General features: G+C 43.7%; 1 protein-coding gene and 1 pseudogene across 1 annotated transcript; both read right to left on the reverse strand.

Moving 5' to 3' along the window:
• Positions 1–2,855: 2,855 nt before the first annotated feature.
• LOC144250220 (3'-5' RNA nuclease TATDN2 pseudogene) lies at positions 2,856–5,288 on the reverse strand (annotated as a pseudogene).
• A 606-nt stretch (positions 5,289–5,894) lies between these two features.
• LOC144250221 (ubiquitin carboxyl-terminal hydrolase 17-like protein 6) lies at positions 5,895–10,385 on the reverse strand. Its single transcript, XM_077792713.1, has 3 exons — positions 9,877–10,385; positions 7,451–7,551; positions 5,895–7,360 (listed from the first exon to the last, which is right to left on the reverse strand). Exons 1-3 carry the CDS (start codon positions 10,383–10,385, stop codon positions 5,895–5,897), a joined length of 2,076 nt encoding a protein of 691 aa, XP_077648839.1.
• Positions 10,386–15,743: the final 5,358 nt, after the last annotated feature.

Consider the following 15,743-nt stretch of genomic DNA (forward strand, 5'->3'; position numbering starts at 1 on the left):
TGTACATGCAGCAGACAGAAACCTGACTGCAAACAGGAAATGATGTTGATTAAGCAGCATCCTCATTTTTGAAGGCACTTGAAAGTGGTGAAATGCAGAGAGAAACAGACAGAGGGCCCCCAATCAGTCTTTTCTTTTTGGAGGTGATGTAATGTGTGCTGGATCTCAGTACAAAATTATGACTGGGACACTTGTTCAAGGAGCATCCTAAGAGTGGGAGTTAATGATAAGAAATTGTGAATCTTCATCAGTTTTGTTATACCGATATGAGACCCTCAAAGAACTCTCAGACTACACGTTGCCATTCCAATGAAGCCTTTATTGCTGACCAGCAGTGGACACTCTATTCTCTTAAAGTAAGATGGTGAGAGTGGCTCACTCCCTTCAGTCTGACCTCATATTTAAGCCAAAAAACCATGAAAGGGACATTCTTGGTTTAGCAATGCAAGAAGCCAAGTTACAGAAGTGAGAGATTAAAATCAGGCCCCAGGAGGCTTAGCCAATCAGAATAAGCCCAGTTGCCCTAGTTACAGAAAGGAAAGGCTGCTGTTAGGTATTTGCATGTTCCTGAGGGCTTCCACAACAAAAGGAAAAACAACTTGCCCCCCAGCAGTGTCCTTTCTACTTGGCATGCCTGTTCACAAACTGGACTTCCTAAACAAAATGGAGTCACTTTAGTCAAGACATCTGTCTCATCAGAGTTTGTTCAATTTTTTCTCTCTAAATAGGGTATTGTTCTAATTGTAATTCATGTTGAACTGAGAAAATGAGTACAATTTAACTGACTACCATGAATTTGTTTATCTTGACACTGTGAGAAACACAGGAAAGCAGAGATGAGAGAACATTTAACTCATAGGAGGAATTGCTATACTTTCTCATTTTGTTGACTTTTTCTGAAGGGTTCCACCAGTTATCCCAAAGGATCAATTTGGAATAAGACTCAGGAAGTTCAGGATGAGGAATACAGGTAAATTCTGAAGGTATAGAGGTGGGAGGTTTTGAGAGCTGGAAATGACTAATGTTGATGAATAGACAACTAGAACATTGTAACAATCTCAGTTCCCCTGTGTAGATAACTAGTATACCACAGTGCAATGGAATAAACTAGAGGTATGTTAGACAAGAGAGTGACATTACTTGTGGATCTATTTTTACATATTTATTTGTTTATTTAGCTACTAGAAATTGACCCAAGGAAGCTTTACCACTGAGCCACAACCCCAGTCCTTTCTTTTATTTTGAGCAAGGGTTTTGTAAAATGCTGATGGTCTCACTAACTTCCTGAGGCAGGCCTCAAACTTGCAGCCCTCCTGCCTCAGCCTCCTGAGTTCCTGAGATTAAAGGTGTGCACCACCAACTCCAGTTAATGTGCATGTATTTATTTCAAACACCAAGTTGGAGTATGAAGCAGTATATTGGAAATACTACATAAAATTGCATTCAGTTTTCAAATGTGTGTGTGTGTGTGTGTGTGTATATATATATATATATATATATATATATATATATATATATATCACAATGTTTTAATATGCATAAATGTCAAGCAATAAGTTTCAAAGTATTTTAGAAATGATTGGATCATGATTGGAACAGATGCGATTGGATCCTCTTGACTAGATTGAGAGTGCTATCATGTGACTTTGAAAGGTGATCTCATCAAATTGCCTTTCTAGAGCCATTGTATGTAGATTGAGTGATAGATTCTCCTTAAATTGGTCTAGTGCTTCAGTTAAACAAATCATCTAAAACCTGTTCACTTTTCTTTTTTATTTAATTTGTAATAATAAGCATGTCAATCAAATAAATTAGAGATTTCAATTCAGGAAATGACAAACTTGATGATGATATAAATTAGGTTATTAAAATCTCAAAATCCAGCTCTATTATATTTCTTTTCTTAATGTGATTGGGAAGGGATAGGGGCTTCTATTAAATATTCCTGAAAATATACACAATTAATCTTAATTGGATAAAAGAAGGTTAGATATATTTCCCAAGTACATATTTTACAAATTATATTATGGAGATTTGACATAAAATACTTAGAAATACAGAAAAAACAACATAGATAAAATATAAGAATTTTAAATTTTAAATAAAATTCAGATAGTTCAGAGAATAACGATAAATATGAGTGGGAAATTGCTATGTACCTGGAAATTAAGCAGTTGATCAAATTATGGTATATGACCCACATTTGTGTTAAAGGCATTTAAATTTATAATGACTTAATTCAGCTGTGAAAACATCTGCTCCTGGACCTTTTTTTTTTTTTCTTCAGAGTAACCAATACAATTTTGTTTACAAAAAACCATGAGCCTCCTCTTATTTTGATTTTTAATTTTTCAGAGTGAATGAGAATGATCTTTACACACTTCTTTGCACTTTCCAAATATTCTGCAATGGGCGTATTTCACCTTGAAAACAAAACAACACCCAAAGTTGATTACTTCCCAAGAAGGAAAGATTCATGCTGATGTCAGTCAGGAGAAGTCACAAAGTGCCTCTCCTCCCTGGTCCCCAGGCATACTGGGGACCTGGAGTGCAGCTCGCTGCCTGGATTCCTTCCCCAGTACTCCAAAACTGAACAAAACCAACATCATGGCCAAATGATAAGAAATGGCTTATAAAGCAGTTAACAAATGACATCCACAGAAACTTTTAGGAATTATATTTGTTAGCTCTAGAAGTAGAAAAACCTTACATCTAAAAAAAAGAGACAAGCTGACCACAGAGACCGAGGTTATCTTGCCCTGCTGTGGGACGGGCAAGGTGCACTATTAAGAGCAATCCCAGCCCATTGACCCAAAGACTATGACCTGGGGTCCCCCAAGGCCTGCAACAGACTTCTATTGGCTCCCACTATAATAAGGTGCAAAATCTGGGTGACAGCTGAAGACCCCCCAGACCAGATCCTCCTTCAGCATCTGCTCCCACAGGCAGACTGTCAGTGTCCCAGTGTCCCAGAAGTCAGAGATGCAGCCCTGGAGGTGAGGAAAGAGCTGCTGTAAATTTTTCTGAAACTTGTAAAGGTCCCCTTGAAAGAGAACTTGGAGTACAGCATGGCCAAGTGGCACTGAGTGTCAATAAAGTCCTGCTTCAGGCTGGGCTCCCCAGGTCCCTGTGTCAGGGAGCTAGATGCCTGTCTGCCACAGGGATGAGGTGGAGTCTCCGCTCAGAATGTCCTTTTCTCCTTCACTTCTTCTAGGGAGCTTCTGCACACCTGCAGGGAATGGGAATTCTGGGTCTCTGGAGGTGCTCTGGGAGCTCACTGAGGAGCTGGGGGATACTCACTTAGGAGGCTGTGGCTGCTTGTCCCAGCCTGGGCTGTGTCCTGGCTGCTGCCCACAGAGGGGTGGCCAGGAGTCTTGGGCTGCTGGCCCTGTAGCTGGTGTAGTCACACCAAGGACTTCTGTACGAATGAGGGGTACATGTTGTAGTCAGTGGAGAGGGAAGAAGGCTCTGGAACTGCTGAGCACTTCAGGGAGACAGGCTCCTCCTGAGAGAGTCTGACCCTGGAGACTCGTCCACGTCACACCAGTGGCCTCCTCATGGAGGGTGTTCCATCACCACCTTCCTATATGAATGCTTTTGGATTTCTCAACCCACTTTTCAATGTTGGAGCCATCCAAAAATTCTAGCAGGGGAGAGGTGCCGGAGTCCTGCCCTAGCGGGTTCCAGGGAGTCCTGAAGGATGAGTGGCGTCGGCGAAAAGATGAGACAGGAGTCGTTCCATTGCAGCAATCTCCAGAGAGAGAGCTAAAGCAGCTTTCTCTGGGTCCCCTTTTATTACAATTTTTCTCATCATTATAGATTCACAATACGTCATTAATTATATAATTTAAAACTTTGCCAAGACATGACATTTCCTTAACCATGATTGAGGGTACATTAATTTACATTTTTCCAGGATATGACCTTCAGTTATATAATTATTAAAAGTACAGAATCATTAATAAAATATGTCACTAATTTACATTTTTCAGATTTTCCCAAGATTTACTATTTTTCCCAAGATATGTTATTTTCTTATTAACTAATGCCAAACTACATAACCAGACTCTAAGTCTCCTAACCAATCATTAACCTAAAGTACACTTGTACTTTATTTTTAATCTAAAATTCCCATCTAAAAAAGTCCCTTTAAATCTTATATCTAAAATATGCTAAAGTTTACGAATCATCCTTAAAACATATCAGAAACCTATACAACTAAAGACTTAAGAATTTCTAAACTTAAGAATCTAAATAAGATAATATTTCTAACATTATTCTAAAACTGTGTCTTATAAAGCTATTTTAATTAATTCCTAAATTTATTCTCATAAAACTGGTTGAGCTGCTTTCTCAAAGAGTTTCTTTGATTCTCAGTCAAGGTGCACTAGTTCTCCTGACCTTTCAGAGAATGATTGTTGTCCATTATTAGGCTTGTCCACAATGTACTAAGATAGAAGAATAGCCTTCTACTTTGTCCTTGATATGCTGAGGGGTAGTAGAACAGCCTCCAAGGCATGAACTACCTGATATGTTCTAGCCATCTGAAATTTAATTTGTTTGGCATTTAACATACTCATGCCTCCTGTGAGAAACATAAGCATGAAAATGCAAAGTCCCAATTACATAAAAAAGGGTCTCATGGCTTCGGTTACCCACCAACCAGTGTGGCTTTGCCAGCAATCATCCTCACTGTGACCCTGTCAAGAGAGTGGGAGAGCAGCTTTGCCAACATTTTTCTCACTGTGACCCTGTCAAGACAGTGAGTGGGGGATCGCCTTCACCACGGAGGTCTTGTCAATGACTGTCCTTTGGTCACCAAGTGACTCCTAAGGAGGTTCCTCCTGAGGGTCCACAATCACTCTGGTGTGACAGAAGCTGCTCCTGTCAGGCTGTTCCTCCTGGGCTCTGACCTCTGGGGGCAAGTCTTTCTCTTTCTGAGAAGTGACCTTGATGCTCAGGGCTGGTCCTTCCATATGGTTGGGACACACTTCTGGGCTGGGCTTCTCCCTAGGGGTGGCAGCTTCTTTCCTTCTGGGCACTGCATTTCCCTAGGATGTCCTGTGGAGCCTTCAGGGAGATCAGCTTGGAGTCCTGGTCCCAAGCCTATTCCAGCTGCTTTTCTGGGCTTCGTTTGGTCCTTCCATCCCATCCTTCTGACCTTCAGCTTCAGCTGCAAATTCAGAGTTCATGGAGTTAGGAGAACTATCTTTGGAATCAACCTTAAGGCTGCAGGCTTCTTCCTCTAGAAAAGCCATTTCTTCTAGGGAGGCATTCGCCGGGTGCATAGACAATCCCTTGGACAAAAGAAGGCCCAATGCTCCTAATTAGGCAGCCTTTGGGAGTGGCCCTGCCCACACCTGGAGCACAGGAAGAAGAGGAAGGAGAGGCGAGGGAGGTTAGGAGCAGAGATAGAAGAGGAGGAGAAGGATTTCTGCAGTGGGATGAGTTCCTGGATAACCGCATGGACATCCTCATGACCTTTCAGGTGCCTGGGGCTGCTGCCCCCTCAGGGACGCGATGCAGGGCTGCGAGCTGGCAGCTGGAGAGTGCCACGTCCCTGGGCTCTGCAGGCAGCTGAGCTTGTTGGGACAACCTTCTGCAGTGGTACTTGACCTTGAACTGCTTGGATGCCACGGGCACCTTTCCCTCTTTCCACGGCCCATCCACCACAGTTCTCAAGGTTTCAGAGATGCCATGGCACTTTGGAGAAGTCCCAATGATTGGAGACTGACTAAAGGCTTTGGTTTGACTCCCAAAGCCACAACTGGATCCCGTGATCACCCAGGCTTCTGTTTGCACTCCTCTACTTCAGGGAACTCAAAGCACTCCAGGGACTGCTAAGTACTTACCATTAGTTTGCGGTACAAAGGCCTTCACAGTGTCCTGGATTGCTAGACCACAATTACTGTCCTCTTGCCCTGCTTGTTCTTCTTCTTGTTGGCTCTGGGCCTTCCTGCAAGACACGGGAGTTGGCCAGTGTTCACCAAATCCTCACGTATGCTGTACTTGGTATCCTTGCTCTGCTTGTATGTTTCCTGCTTATCCATTATGTTCTCCTTTTCTCTGTGTTTTGACTGGTGAATCACAACAACATTGGGAGGCAGAGTGAATTCCACTTTCCTGAGGTTGAATTCAGACTTTGGTCGGTTCTGTTCTTGGAGAAATTTCCACTGATCCAAGGTGATTTCTCCAGTAGCTGTATCCTCCAAGCGCTCTTCTGGCTCTAGTGCTTTGCTATAGGAGTCTCCTTGGAGCTCTCCTTGGGTGGCTCTCAAGATTGTGTCCTCAGGCCCAAGAGCTATTGTTTCCCTGCCCAGGGACACACTCCCATTGTCAGTTTCAAGTTCACTCTTCTGGACATAAAAGAGGACATAGGCACGCTGACTCAGGACACAAGCAATGTCACAGGCCACTACCTTAGCATCGTCCATTTTGTACCACTGGCCATTGCCAGCTTTTATATAACAATAGTAGTGTCCGCTGCGACAAGTCACCCCGGCATGGACCAGCACAGCATAGAGGGCATACACCAGTGGGCCTCTGCCCTGCTGAGACATGTATGGCTGCATGTCAAGGCACTCAGGATAGCGCACGTGCTTAGCAATTTTTTCCCCTGTGAGATCCGAGAACCGTTTCAATACCAGCATAAGAACGTTTGGTGCCTTCTGCAGGGTCAGGGTCTTGCAGGCTGGCCTCTTCTTCTGACAGACACCACACTGGTAGGCGTTCTCCCCTTCCAGCCACTCGGGCTTCACCAAGTGCTCCAGTGCATGCTGCACACTGGGAGCTGCCGTGATGTCTAGCATAATGTCCAGGTAGGGGTCAAAAGTGTCTGAAACGCCACAGCAGTGGAGACACTTGATTTGAGATCTCCAGCACCCTCCAAATATCTGGCGCATGAGGGTAGGGTCCTTGGAGTGAGCACCTGGCTGCTTGTGCCCACGCAGACATGCTTCCTGCATGGCATGGAGAGTAAAGAGCAGAAATTCATGGGCATCTTCTTGCCGGGAAGTGTGGAAGCCGTCAACCAAAGCAGGCAGGGGTTGAATGACATCCCCAGGGTGGCCGAGAGCCCGTGTCACGTGGGCTTGCATCACACACAGCATGCAGACCCTGTGACGAGGACAGCGTTGGCGGTGCTCCTGGGACAGCATGTAGTTGGCCAGAGGAGGTGTATATGTCAGGCACTGTAGGGCTGCATTCACGTAGCAAGTGTTTCCCATGTTCTGCAGCCCAGCACCAGCTGCCGACCGTCTCTGCCAGTTCAGACAAAGTTTCCCTCTAGGAGCCAGCAGTGGCCCCACAGGAGCTGAATTCTTATTTAAGTGTGCATCAGGGCAAGGTGACAACGATGACTCTGCAGGTAGAGAAGGACCCAAATAGACTTTAGCATCAGCTGCATTTGATGAACATTCAGGTTTTATACAGTCATGAAACTGAGACTCACCTCCGCAGTGGAGTGAAGCTGCCTCCATGTCTCCAGGACCAGTAACCACCAGGTTTCCCTGCTGAATCTCCAGAGGAGAGAGCTTCTCCTTCGGAGCCGGCCTTCAAATGACAGCCGGGTCCATGTTTTCAGTCTTTTATGGCTCAGCCTCCTGACCACACCCACTAACTTCCTGCCAGATCCACCAATCACCTGCAAGCACTGAATTGGAATAGGGATTTGGGTGTGGTCCGTTCACTTCCTGGAGTTCCCTGACCCCTCGCCAGCAAAGAAACATGACACAGGATTCTTCCTTCAGCAGTTTATTCAGGCCTTTGTTTTGACATGTCTATTAGCTTGTTTCTCTCTGGAACACTACTCCCGTGTGCCCCAGCCTTAATAAAGCAGATAAAGCCCCAGTGCACAACTGCCACGTGGACTTTTCTCATAGGGTGCCAAGTCACAGAGTGCCAACTCATTCTGATAAGGAGTTGTTTGTCACAGACTACAGGGCAAACCAGTGCCATCTTGTAATGGTGGCCACAGTTCACAGAAACGGCTCACCACAGTTCCCCCTTTTTTGTTTTATTATGACAATACAGGCGAGAGTAGAGGTCCTATCCCACTGTGTAGAAGTGGCTGCATAGTATGGCCCAGCCTTAAGGAGGGCCCTTCCCCAAACCTGAGGCCATATCAGCCGACCCCTTTTTTGGTGGGGCGGGGCGTGGACGTCAAACCCGCATGCAATAGGACATGCTCCCCTTGAGGTCCACTCAAGTGGATCACTCAAGTGCAGTGCCTTGCCTCGCATCCTGTATCGTGATGATGGTAGACGAAGGGGGACAGCTGAGGCTGTCTTCGTAGTGCAGACAAAATTAAGTTGGCAACACCCTAAGAGAATGGCACGGACAATAGAGAGGGGGAGAAATTTGGTTGTGACATCTGCCATTGTTAGATAAAGGTCAAGATGTTCCCGTGGAGCACATATGTCATGGCCCTGTGAGCTGGCCACTTTGACATGCAGAACAAGGAATTGGGGGCTGGGCCCCGGGGGCCAGGGAAGGCTTGCTACCAGCAAGTCAACCTCTCTTGCTGTTGCATGTCAAGGGGAATCAAGTAGCTCCTGTCTTAGGTCGTCCACTGCCCCTGCACTGCTTACCCGTCTCTGGGGAGGCCCCATTCCCCTGTCTTAGGTTGCAGTGGAAGCGTGGAAGTTGCCCGTCACTGGGTACTACAAGATCAGCTCAGCGTGTTGTGGCCAACAGGACATTGTTATGGAAACCGCCTCCATAAACAGGACCCATGACAATCACCATCAAATGGCAGGTGTAGTTGGACAGTAAGATTAGCTAGAAAGATCCTAGTGCAGAAAAGCAGGGAGGAGAGGTATGCACAAAGGAAAGATAGGGTAGAAGTTCCAGCATTAGAAGAGTGACAAAAGAAGGACATGTCGATCCCAGTGCAGTATTATAATAACTTGGGGTGCAACGACCATGTCAAAGGTTTACTGTTTAAGATGCGCAAGCCAGACCTGTGGTGAGTTGCCATTTTCTAAAGCAGCAAGAGCTTGTATGATCATAGCCTTATCGTGAGCACTGGGGGCCTTGAGGCGACAGAGAAACCACAAACAAAGAATCACACCAAAGCAACACATAGTACCAAAAATGCTTACTCCCACCCATTCCTTAAAAAAGGAAAAAGCAGAGGATAGCCAACTGGTGAATTGACCCAAAGTCACTGGTTTGACACGGGTGCTATTCAAAACAGCAATCTGAGTTAGTTGAGACTGGATCAAGTTTTCTGCTTCCATGGACCAGGTTCCGGATAAATACTCTCCGATGATGCGTGAGGCATTTCTGGAATCATAAAATCTGACAGAGGTTATACATAAATGTGCTCGTTGATCAATACAACCCAAATGTACTAGGTCAGACAATTCCTCAACTTGAGCTTGAAGCAGATCTATCCTTTGATTAGCAGCCAAAATCCCAGATAAAATGTGTTGATTAATTCTACTTTGAGATTCAAATATGGTTGATGTTTGTTGAATAACCTGATTAATAGTGGCAGCAGTTTGTACTTGGCTAGCCATGGCAACTCCAGCTGTAACTGCTGCAGCAGCAAGGCCTGCATTAGTTAATGACCCACTTATTTCCCTACAGACTTTCATCCAGGCCTCTATGCCTTTGTTTTTATAAGGAGTAATAGCTGCTTTGCATTCTTTAGTACATTGTTTAAAACAAGTTGTTTAATCAGGGGCATTGCTCTATCGGGGTCACCAAAGATTTTTCCTGCAGCGTCCACCATCCTAGCAACAAAGTCTGAGAAAGGTTCTGTGGGGCCTTGTATAATTTTAGTCAAATTGCCAGACACTTCTCCTCTATTTGGGAGTGATTTCCATGCACGGATACAAGTGTTACTAATATCCAGTTTGTTGATTAGCAAACCTGCCTTGTCCCAAAAGCATATCCCAGGTGGGGTGGCCCGCCGCATGATTTTGGGCAGCTTGTTCTATCGCGCCCTCTAGCATGAATGCTCTCCAATGTAGATATTTTCCGGGAGAGACACAGGCTCGGACTAAGCCAGCCCAATCCGAAGGGGTCATGCAGAATCTAGTCAGTCCTTCCACCTGAGTAAGGGTGAAAGCAGCATCTATGCCATAAGTACGGACGGATTCTGCCAAGGTTTTAATTATTTTAAAGTCTAAAGGCTCATGATATCTTCCCCTATTGTTGTCCTGAAAAACCGGGTATGCTAGTCCCATATCTGTATTAACTGTTTTCCAAACTTGAGAATGAAAAGTCCTCCCGGAGCCTTGGACTCCACCCACATACAGGGGCGGAACTACTGGAGGCGTGGGGAAGGGTGGAGCAGCATCAAGTACTGGCTCCTCCTCTAGATTTTCCACCTCCTCTTCAGAGCCAGCCCGATCCTCCTCCACATGAGATGTTTTCATACCTTGCGTCTCCCGTTTTTCTTTTTCATTTTTACCCTACGTAATTGCTGTAACAAAACATCAAGGTCCTCAGAACTCTCTGAGTCACTTGTGTCCTTGGGTGTTTTAAGTTCGGTCAAGTCTGGATAGAGCCTTCTCCTAATTTTATGTTCAGTCTCTTTTGCCTTTTCACTGTTTTTATTCTTAATACTTTCTGCCACTTCGCTGTGGGATCCCTCAGATTTTTCCTCATGCAATTGCTCAAGAACAGCTTGACCCTCAATTATAGCCTCTTGACATTTACCATCTGTTATACATCCTCTAATTAGCTTCCATATTAGAATAATGCCATCTTTTAAAGTTCCCTGCTTATAAGCAAAGTCAAGGTCTTTTCCTAACTTGTCCCAGCTGGGAATTGTAAGACTCCCTGAAAAAGCAAACCAAAGAGCTGCGATATCAGCCTCTCTCAAAAACATCTGCAATGTGCTCTGTTTCACTTTAAGTCCATTAGAACGCAGCAGCCCATCCAAGGCCAGCAAAATTGGGCTTGAGGAGTTAACACCCATAATGTTTTCAAAACTATGAAGATGTTTTCAAAACTATGAAGAAAGTGAAAGTACAAAGCCCCGCTCTCTCTTTATCTACAGAGGAGCGTCCTATTTTATTATTTTTTCCAGCTCTCTCTTTATCTACAGAGGAGCATCCCGCTTTCATTTGCGGATTCCCACCTACCCGGGAATTTATTATTTGTTCCCCCGCTCTCTCTTTATCTACCGAGGAGCGCCCCGCTTTCATTTGCGGATTCCCACTTACCTGGGAATTTACCGGTGCACCACCCTGACTGCTGAAGGTTCTGGATCCTGGGTTCGAGGAGGTGTCCCTGTCCTGGCCACCAACTGCCGCGACCCCTTGCCAGCAAAGGAAACACTACACAGGATTCTTCCTTCAGCAGTTTATTCAGGCCTTTGTTTTGACATGTCTATTAGCTTGTTTCTCTCTTGAACACTACTCCCGTGTGCCCCAGCCTTAATAAAGCAGATAAAGCCCCAATGCACAACTGCCACGTGGACTTTTCTCATAGGGTGCCAAGTCACAGCGTGCCAACTCATTCTGATAAGGAGTTGTTTGTCACAGACTACAGGGGAAACCAGCGCCATCTTGTAATGGCAGCCACAGTTCACAGAAACGGCTCACCACACTGGAGAGTCTGGTTGACTCTTTTCCCTGTGTGTGGATCTCAGGAGGTTTTTGTTGTTGTTGTTTTGTTTTGTTTTGTTTTTGAGAGAGAGAGAGAGAGAGAGAGAATTTTTAATATTTATTTTTTTTTCATTGTTCGGTGGACACAGCATCTTTATTTTATTTTTTTGTGGTGCTGGGGATCGAACCCAGCACCAGGCACATGCCAGGCAAGCGCTGTTACCGCTCTAGCCACATCCCCAGCCCAAGGAGTATTTTTATAACCACATTTCATAAGCATTTTGAGGCGTGCACATAGTCATAGTGGTAATATCTCAATTAAAATGTTTTACTTATTAAAATATATATGTATTATTTATCTTTTAAACCACTTTTCTGAGAAAAAGATACATTTCATTTCCTTCTCATTCAACCAAGTCATGCTGGACGTGTCCTGACACATTTCCATGATGGTTTTGAATTCAAAAGGAAGTCCTTTAGGAATATGTCTGCTTGTCTTTGGCAGAAATATCAAGGAGGCATGGAATAAGATTTTTATTATGTTCAAGATAATGTTCCTTCCAGTACTCATGTATCTTATGTACAGACTTCTCCACCCAAATGCCAGTACTCATATCGGGTCATAAATAGTTTAAATAAGATTAATGATCTAACGTTTTCATTCTCTCGTCCCTTACCTCTGTTGAATCTCATTCCTCAGTGGAAGGATCTGGAACATGGTTTGAAATGTATTTGTCTACCTCTGTTGGCTTATAAAATGGACAGCCTTGTGTGTGTGCAGCTTGTGGAGGGCTCAGAAGGAAAACATGGAACCCACCTCTCCACCCAGGATGGAGACTAAGTGGGGAGTCAAAATCTAGAAGCCAGAGAAGAATTCCAAAGGACAGATTGCAAAATGATTTCTCAATATACCACCAATGGTTTATTCATCTCTATATTTGAGTCTTTAACAAAACTTGTAGAAAATTAGGTACACGTGAGGAGTCTACCACCCAGTTTTCAAAATCATCATTTTCAAGTCACAAATTGTTTATTCCAAACTCTAGAGAGGAAGAGAAAGAACTGGACTTTGAAAGGCAAAACTGAAATCATATCATTCATCTCACAATAATGTGTTTCTTACAAACACTTGAACCACTCAAATGTATTTCTTTTAACAAATGCATATTTAAGTGTAGAGGCATAAAAATCATCCTTCAGACCACAGTAACCCAAATTCATGGAAACTCAATATTATCTTGCATTCCTTATCTACTAAATGCCTGAGAATCTTTTGAGTGTTGTTTTTGTAAACATGTATATACGCAGTATTAGCTCAGAAAGGTTCACACAGATCCACAGGTAAGTAACATTGATCCAGGACCCAATGATTTCCAAATCAGACACATGGAATATAGAACTGAGATGCAAATGTGTGAGACATTTTTTAACAGGCATGTCCACAGGGATTAGGCTGCTTGAATTAGACAAGGCATGTGATCCCGTGGCCCCAGGGCAGTATCCAATGTCCCTCCCTTTTCTGTGACATCTAGGAAGCTGACTCTGCTCCTTCTGTGTTTGCCCAGCAGCCACATTCCTGACAACCTGCTGACAGACTAGGGATGGACAGATGGACCTCAGGTTGGATTCCTTTCCCAATGGGTTCTTCAGATTATGGCTGGGGAAAAGAGTAGAGGAGAAACAGGAAATGATGGAGGTGTAGGTCCTTGGGTAAGCATCACTTCATTGTAAACAGAGGGTGTTTGCATTGAGAAAGATTATATTAATCATTCAACATTTTAATGACTACAGGAAGATTCAAATTTCAGAGGAAACCTACTCCACCATTCTGGGCTCTATGGGGAGGTGGAGGAGTTCTATGGAAACTGGTCGTGTTTGCCCTGGGCATTTTAAACTGTAAATTGAACAAATTAATGGGCTTCATCCTGCTAGTTTCATCCATGCACATGTCAAGCTTTCCCCTGTTCATCCACCCTTCTACCCATTTCCCCTCCTTCTGTCTTCAATTTCCATCTCTCACCCTGGCCACACCCTTCCCAGTCCTTGGGGATCCCATCTCTACCTTTGGGTCATCTGTTTCCTTTAGTTTCCACACATGAGAGAAAACACTGGAGCCATTGATGTTTTAAATCTTTATTTATTTATTCACTTTTATGTGGTGCTGAGGATCAAACCCAGGGCTTCACACCTGCAAGTCAAGCGATCTACCACTGAGCTACAGCCCAGCCCTGGAGCCTTATCTTTCAGTGTGTAGAATATGGTGTCTTCCAGTTCCAGGAAAGCTCTTGAAGTTGACAGGATTTCCTTCTTCATCGCGGAATGTCAGTGGTTAGTTCATTTTTGCTTTTTCTCTTGTGTCCTCCTCAGTTTTTGTAAATAAACAGGTGAAGGTTGGCTCTGAAAGAAAAGTGACCACAACACTTGGAGTGACCAAGAGATCTTCATTGTGGTGGTGTCTGATTAACAGGGAAGGAAGAGGGAGAGGGAGAGGGAGAGAGAGAGAGAGAGAGAGAGAGAGAGAGAGAAAGAAAGAGAGAGAGAAAGAGAGAGAATGAGACAGAGAGAAAGAGAGAAAGAGAGAGAGAGTGAGACAGAGGGAAAGAGAGAAAGAGAGAGAGAGAGAGAAAAATAGAGGGTGAGAGAGAGAGAAAGAGAGAGAGAGAAACAGAGAGAGTGTGAGAGAGAGAGAAGACAGAAAAGCACAAGAGAGAGAAAAGAGAGGGAGAGGGAGAGAGGGGAAGAGAGAGTGACAGGAAAGAGAGAGGGAGAGGGGAGAGTTTTGACCGATGGGGTCTCTGGGTCTGCAAGTTGCCTTGTTGGCCCACAGTGATTGGATGATTGGATCATACAGTAGTTGCTAAGGGTCTCATCTTCTGCCCTCAGTGAGAGGGAAGAAGTTAGATGTGGGTTTCTTTTGCACCAGATGTGTGGGGGTCAAGTGTTCAGCCTTGAGTGGTGTTAAGTGTTCTGACTTGAGGCAAACAAGGGATAAGGAACCAGATCGGGGTGAGGGTCAAGTGTTCAGACCACCCTGCAGCTGACATTGGTTCAGTCTGCTCTGCCACTAACAGGCCCCATGGAATAGGTTTCTAAATGTCCCTCCCTTTCAATTGTATGGAAGCATTTGAGAAGCATTGCTTTTAGATCCTGTCAAAAATTTGCTGAAACTCAGCATTGATCCTATCTACCAATGGATGTTCCTTGGGAGAATTTTTGCAACAACCGGTTCAATTCCTTTCTTGTGTTTTGAATATATACTGAGGTCAATTTTGAAAGGTCATGGGCATTTTATGTCCAAGGGCAGGAATTTGTCCACTTCCTCAAGATTTTAAAATTTATTAGCATTTTTTTTCAAAAAGAATTCCTCATGATTCAGGATTCTCTTAGTTTCTCTGGTGTCAGTTGCAATGTCTCCTGTCACCTCTAATTTATTCAGGTCACCTGCCTCTCCTCTGTTATTTTATTTGTGTTTATATTTTCTGGTTTTTTAGCAAAAGGCCTCTCAACTTTATTTATTATTTCATCACAACAGTTGTTTGTTTTATGCATCTGTTGTGATATTTATTATTTTATTTTTTTCTACTTTTGAAGGTTTGGGAGCCTCCTTACGCTACTTATTGGAGATCACTTATACGTTATGTTTACATATATAAATATATATATGTATATTTATCTAGCCAATCCTTGCCAGAAGCTTTCCTTTTAGTGCTTCCTATTGTGGCATCCAACAGGTTTTGCTATATTGTTACCCCATTTCCATTAGGCTAACGACATTTTTTAATTTCTCCCTTTCGGTTTCCAAAGATTAACTGTTTCTTGAATAGTCAGTCACTTCATTTCCATATCTTAATCAAATGTCCGTGTTTGTTGCTATTTATATCTTTATCCCATTATGATCAGGAAAATGCAGGGTAGTATGTCAATATTTTGAATCTGTCAGTTCTTGATTTGGGGGCCTAATATATCACATGGAGATGTCAAGTATAAATATGTCCTTTGTTCAATTCTAGTTCAAATACATTGATTTCATATTTATTAGAAACTAGCTAAATAGCAGGGTAGTAATGTTAAGCCAGCACATAAGAATCAAGATCATGAGCTCAAGTTTAAGTATAAAAGAAAATAGATGTTCTTTGGGACATTGTCCCTGAAAACTGTCTACTCTGAACTCAAAGGTAGCAA

This window comes from Urocitellus parryii, chromosome 14 (assembly GCF_045843805.1).
Source record: "Urocitellus parryii isolate mUroPar1 chromosome 14, mUroPar1.hap1, whole genome shotgun sequence".
NCBI lineage: Eukaryota > Metazoa > Chordata > Mammalia > Rodentia > Sciuridae > Urocitellus > Urocitellus parryii.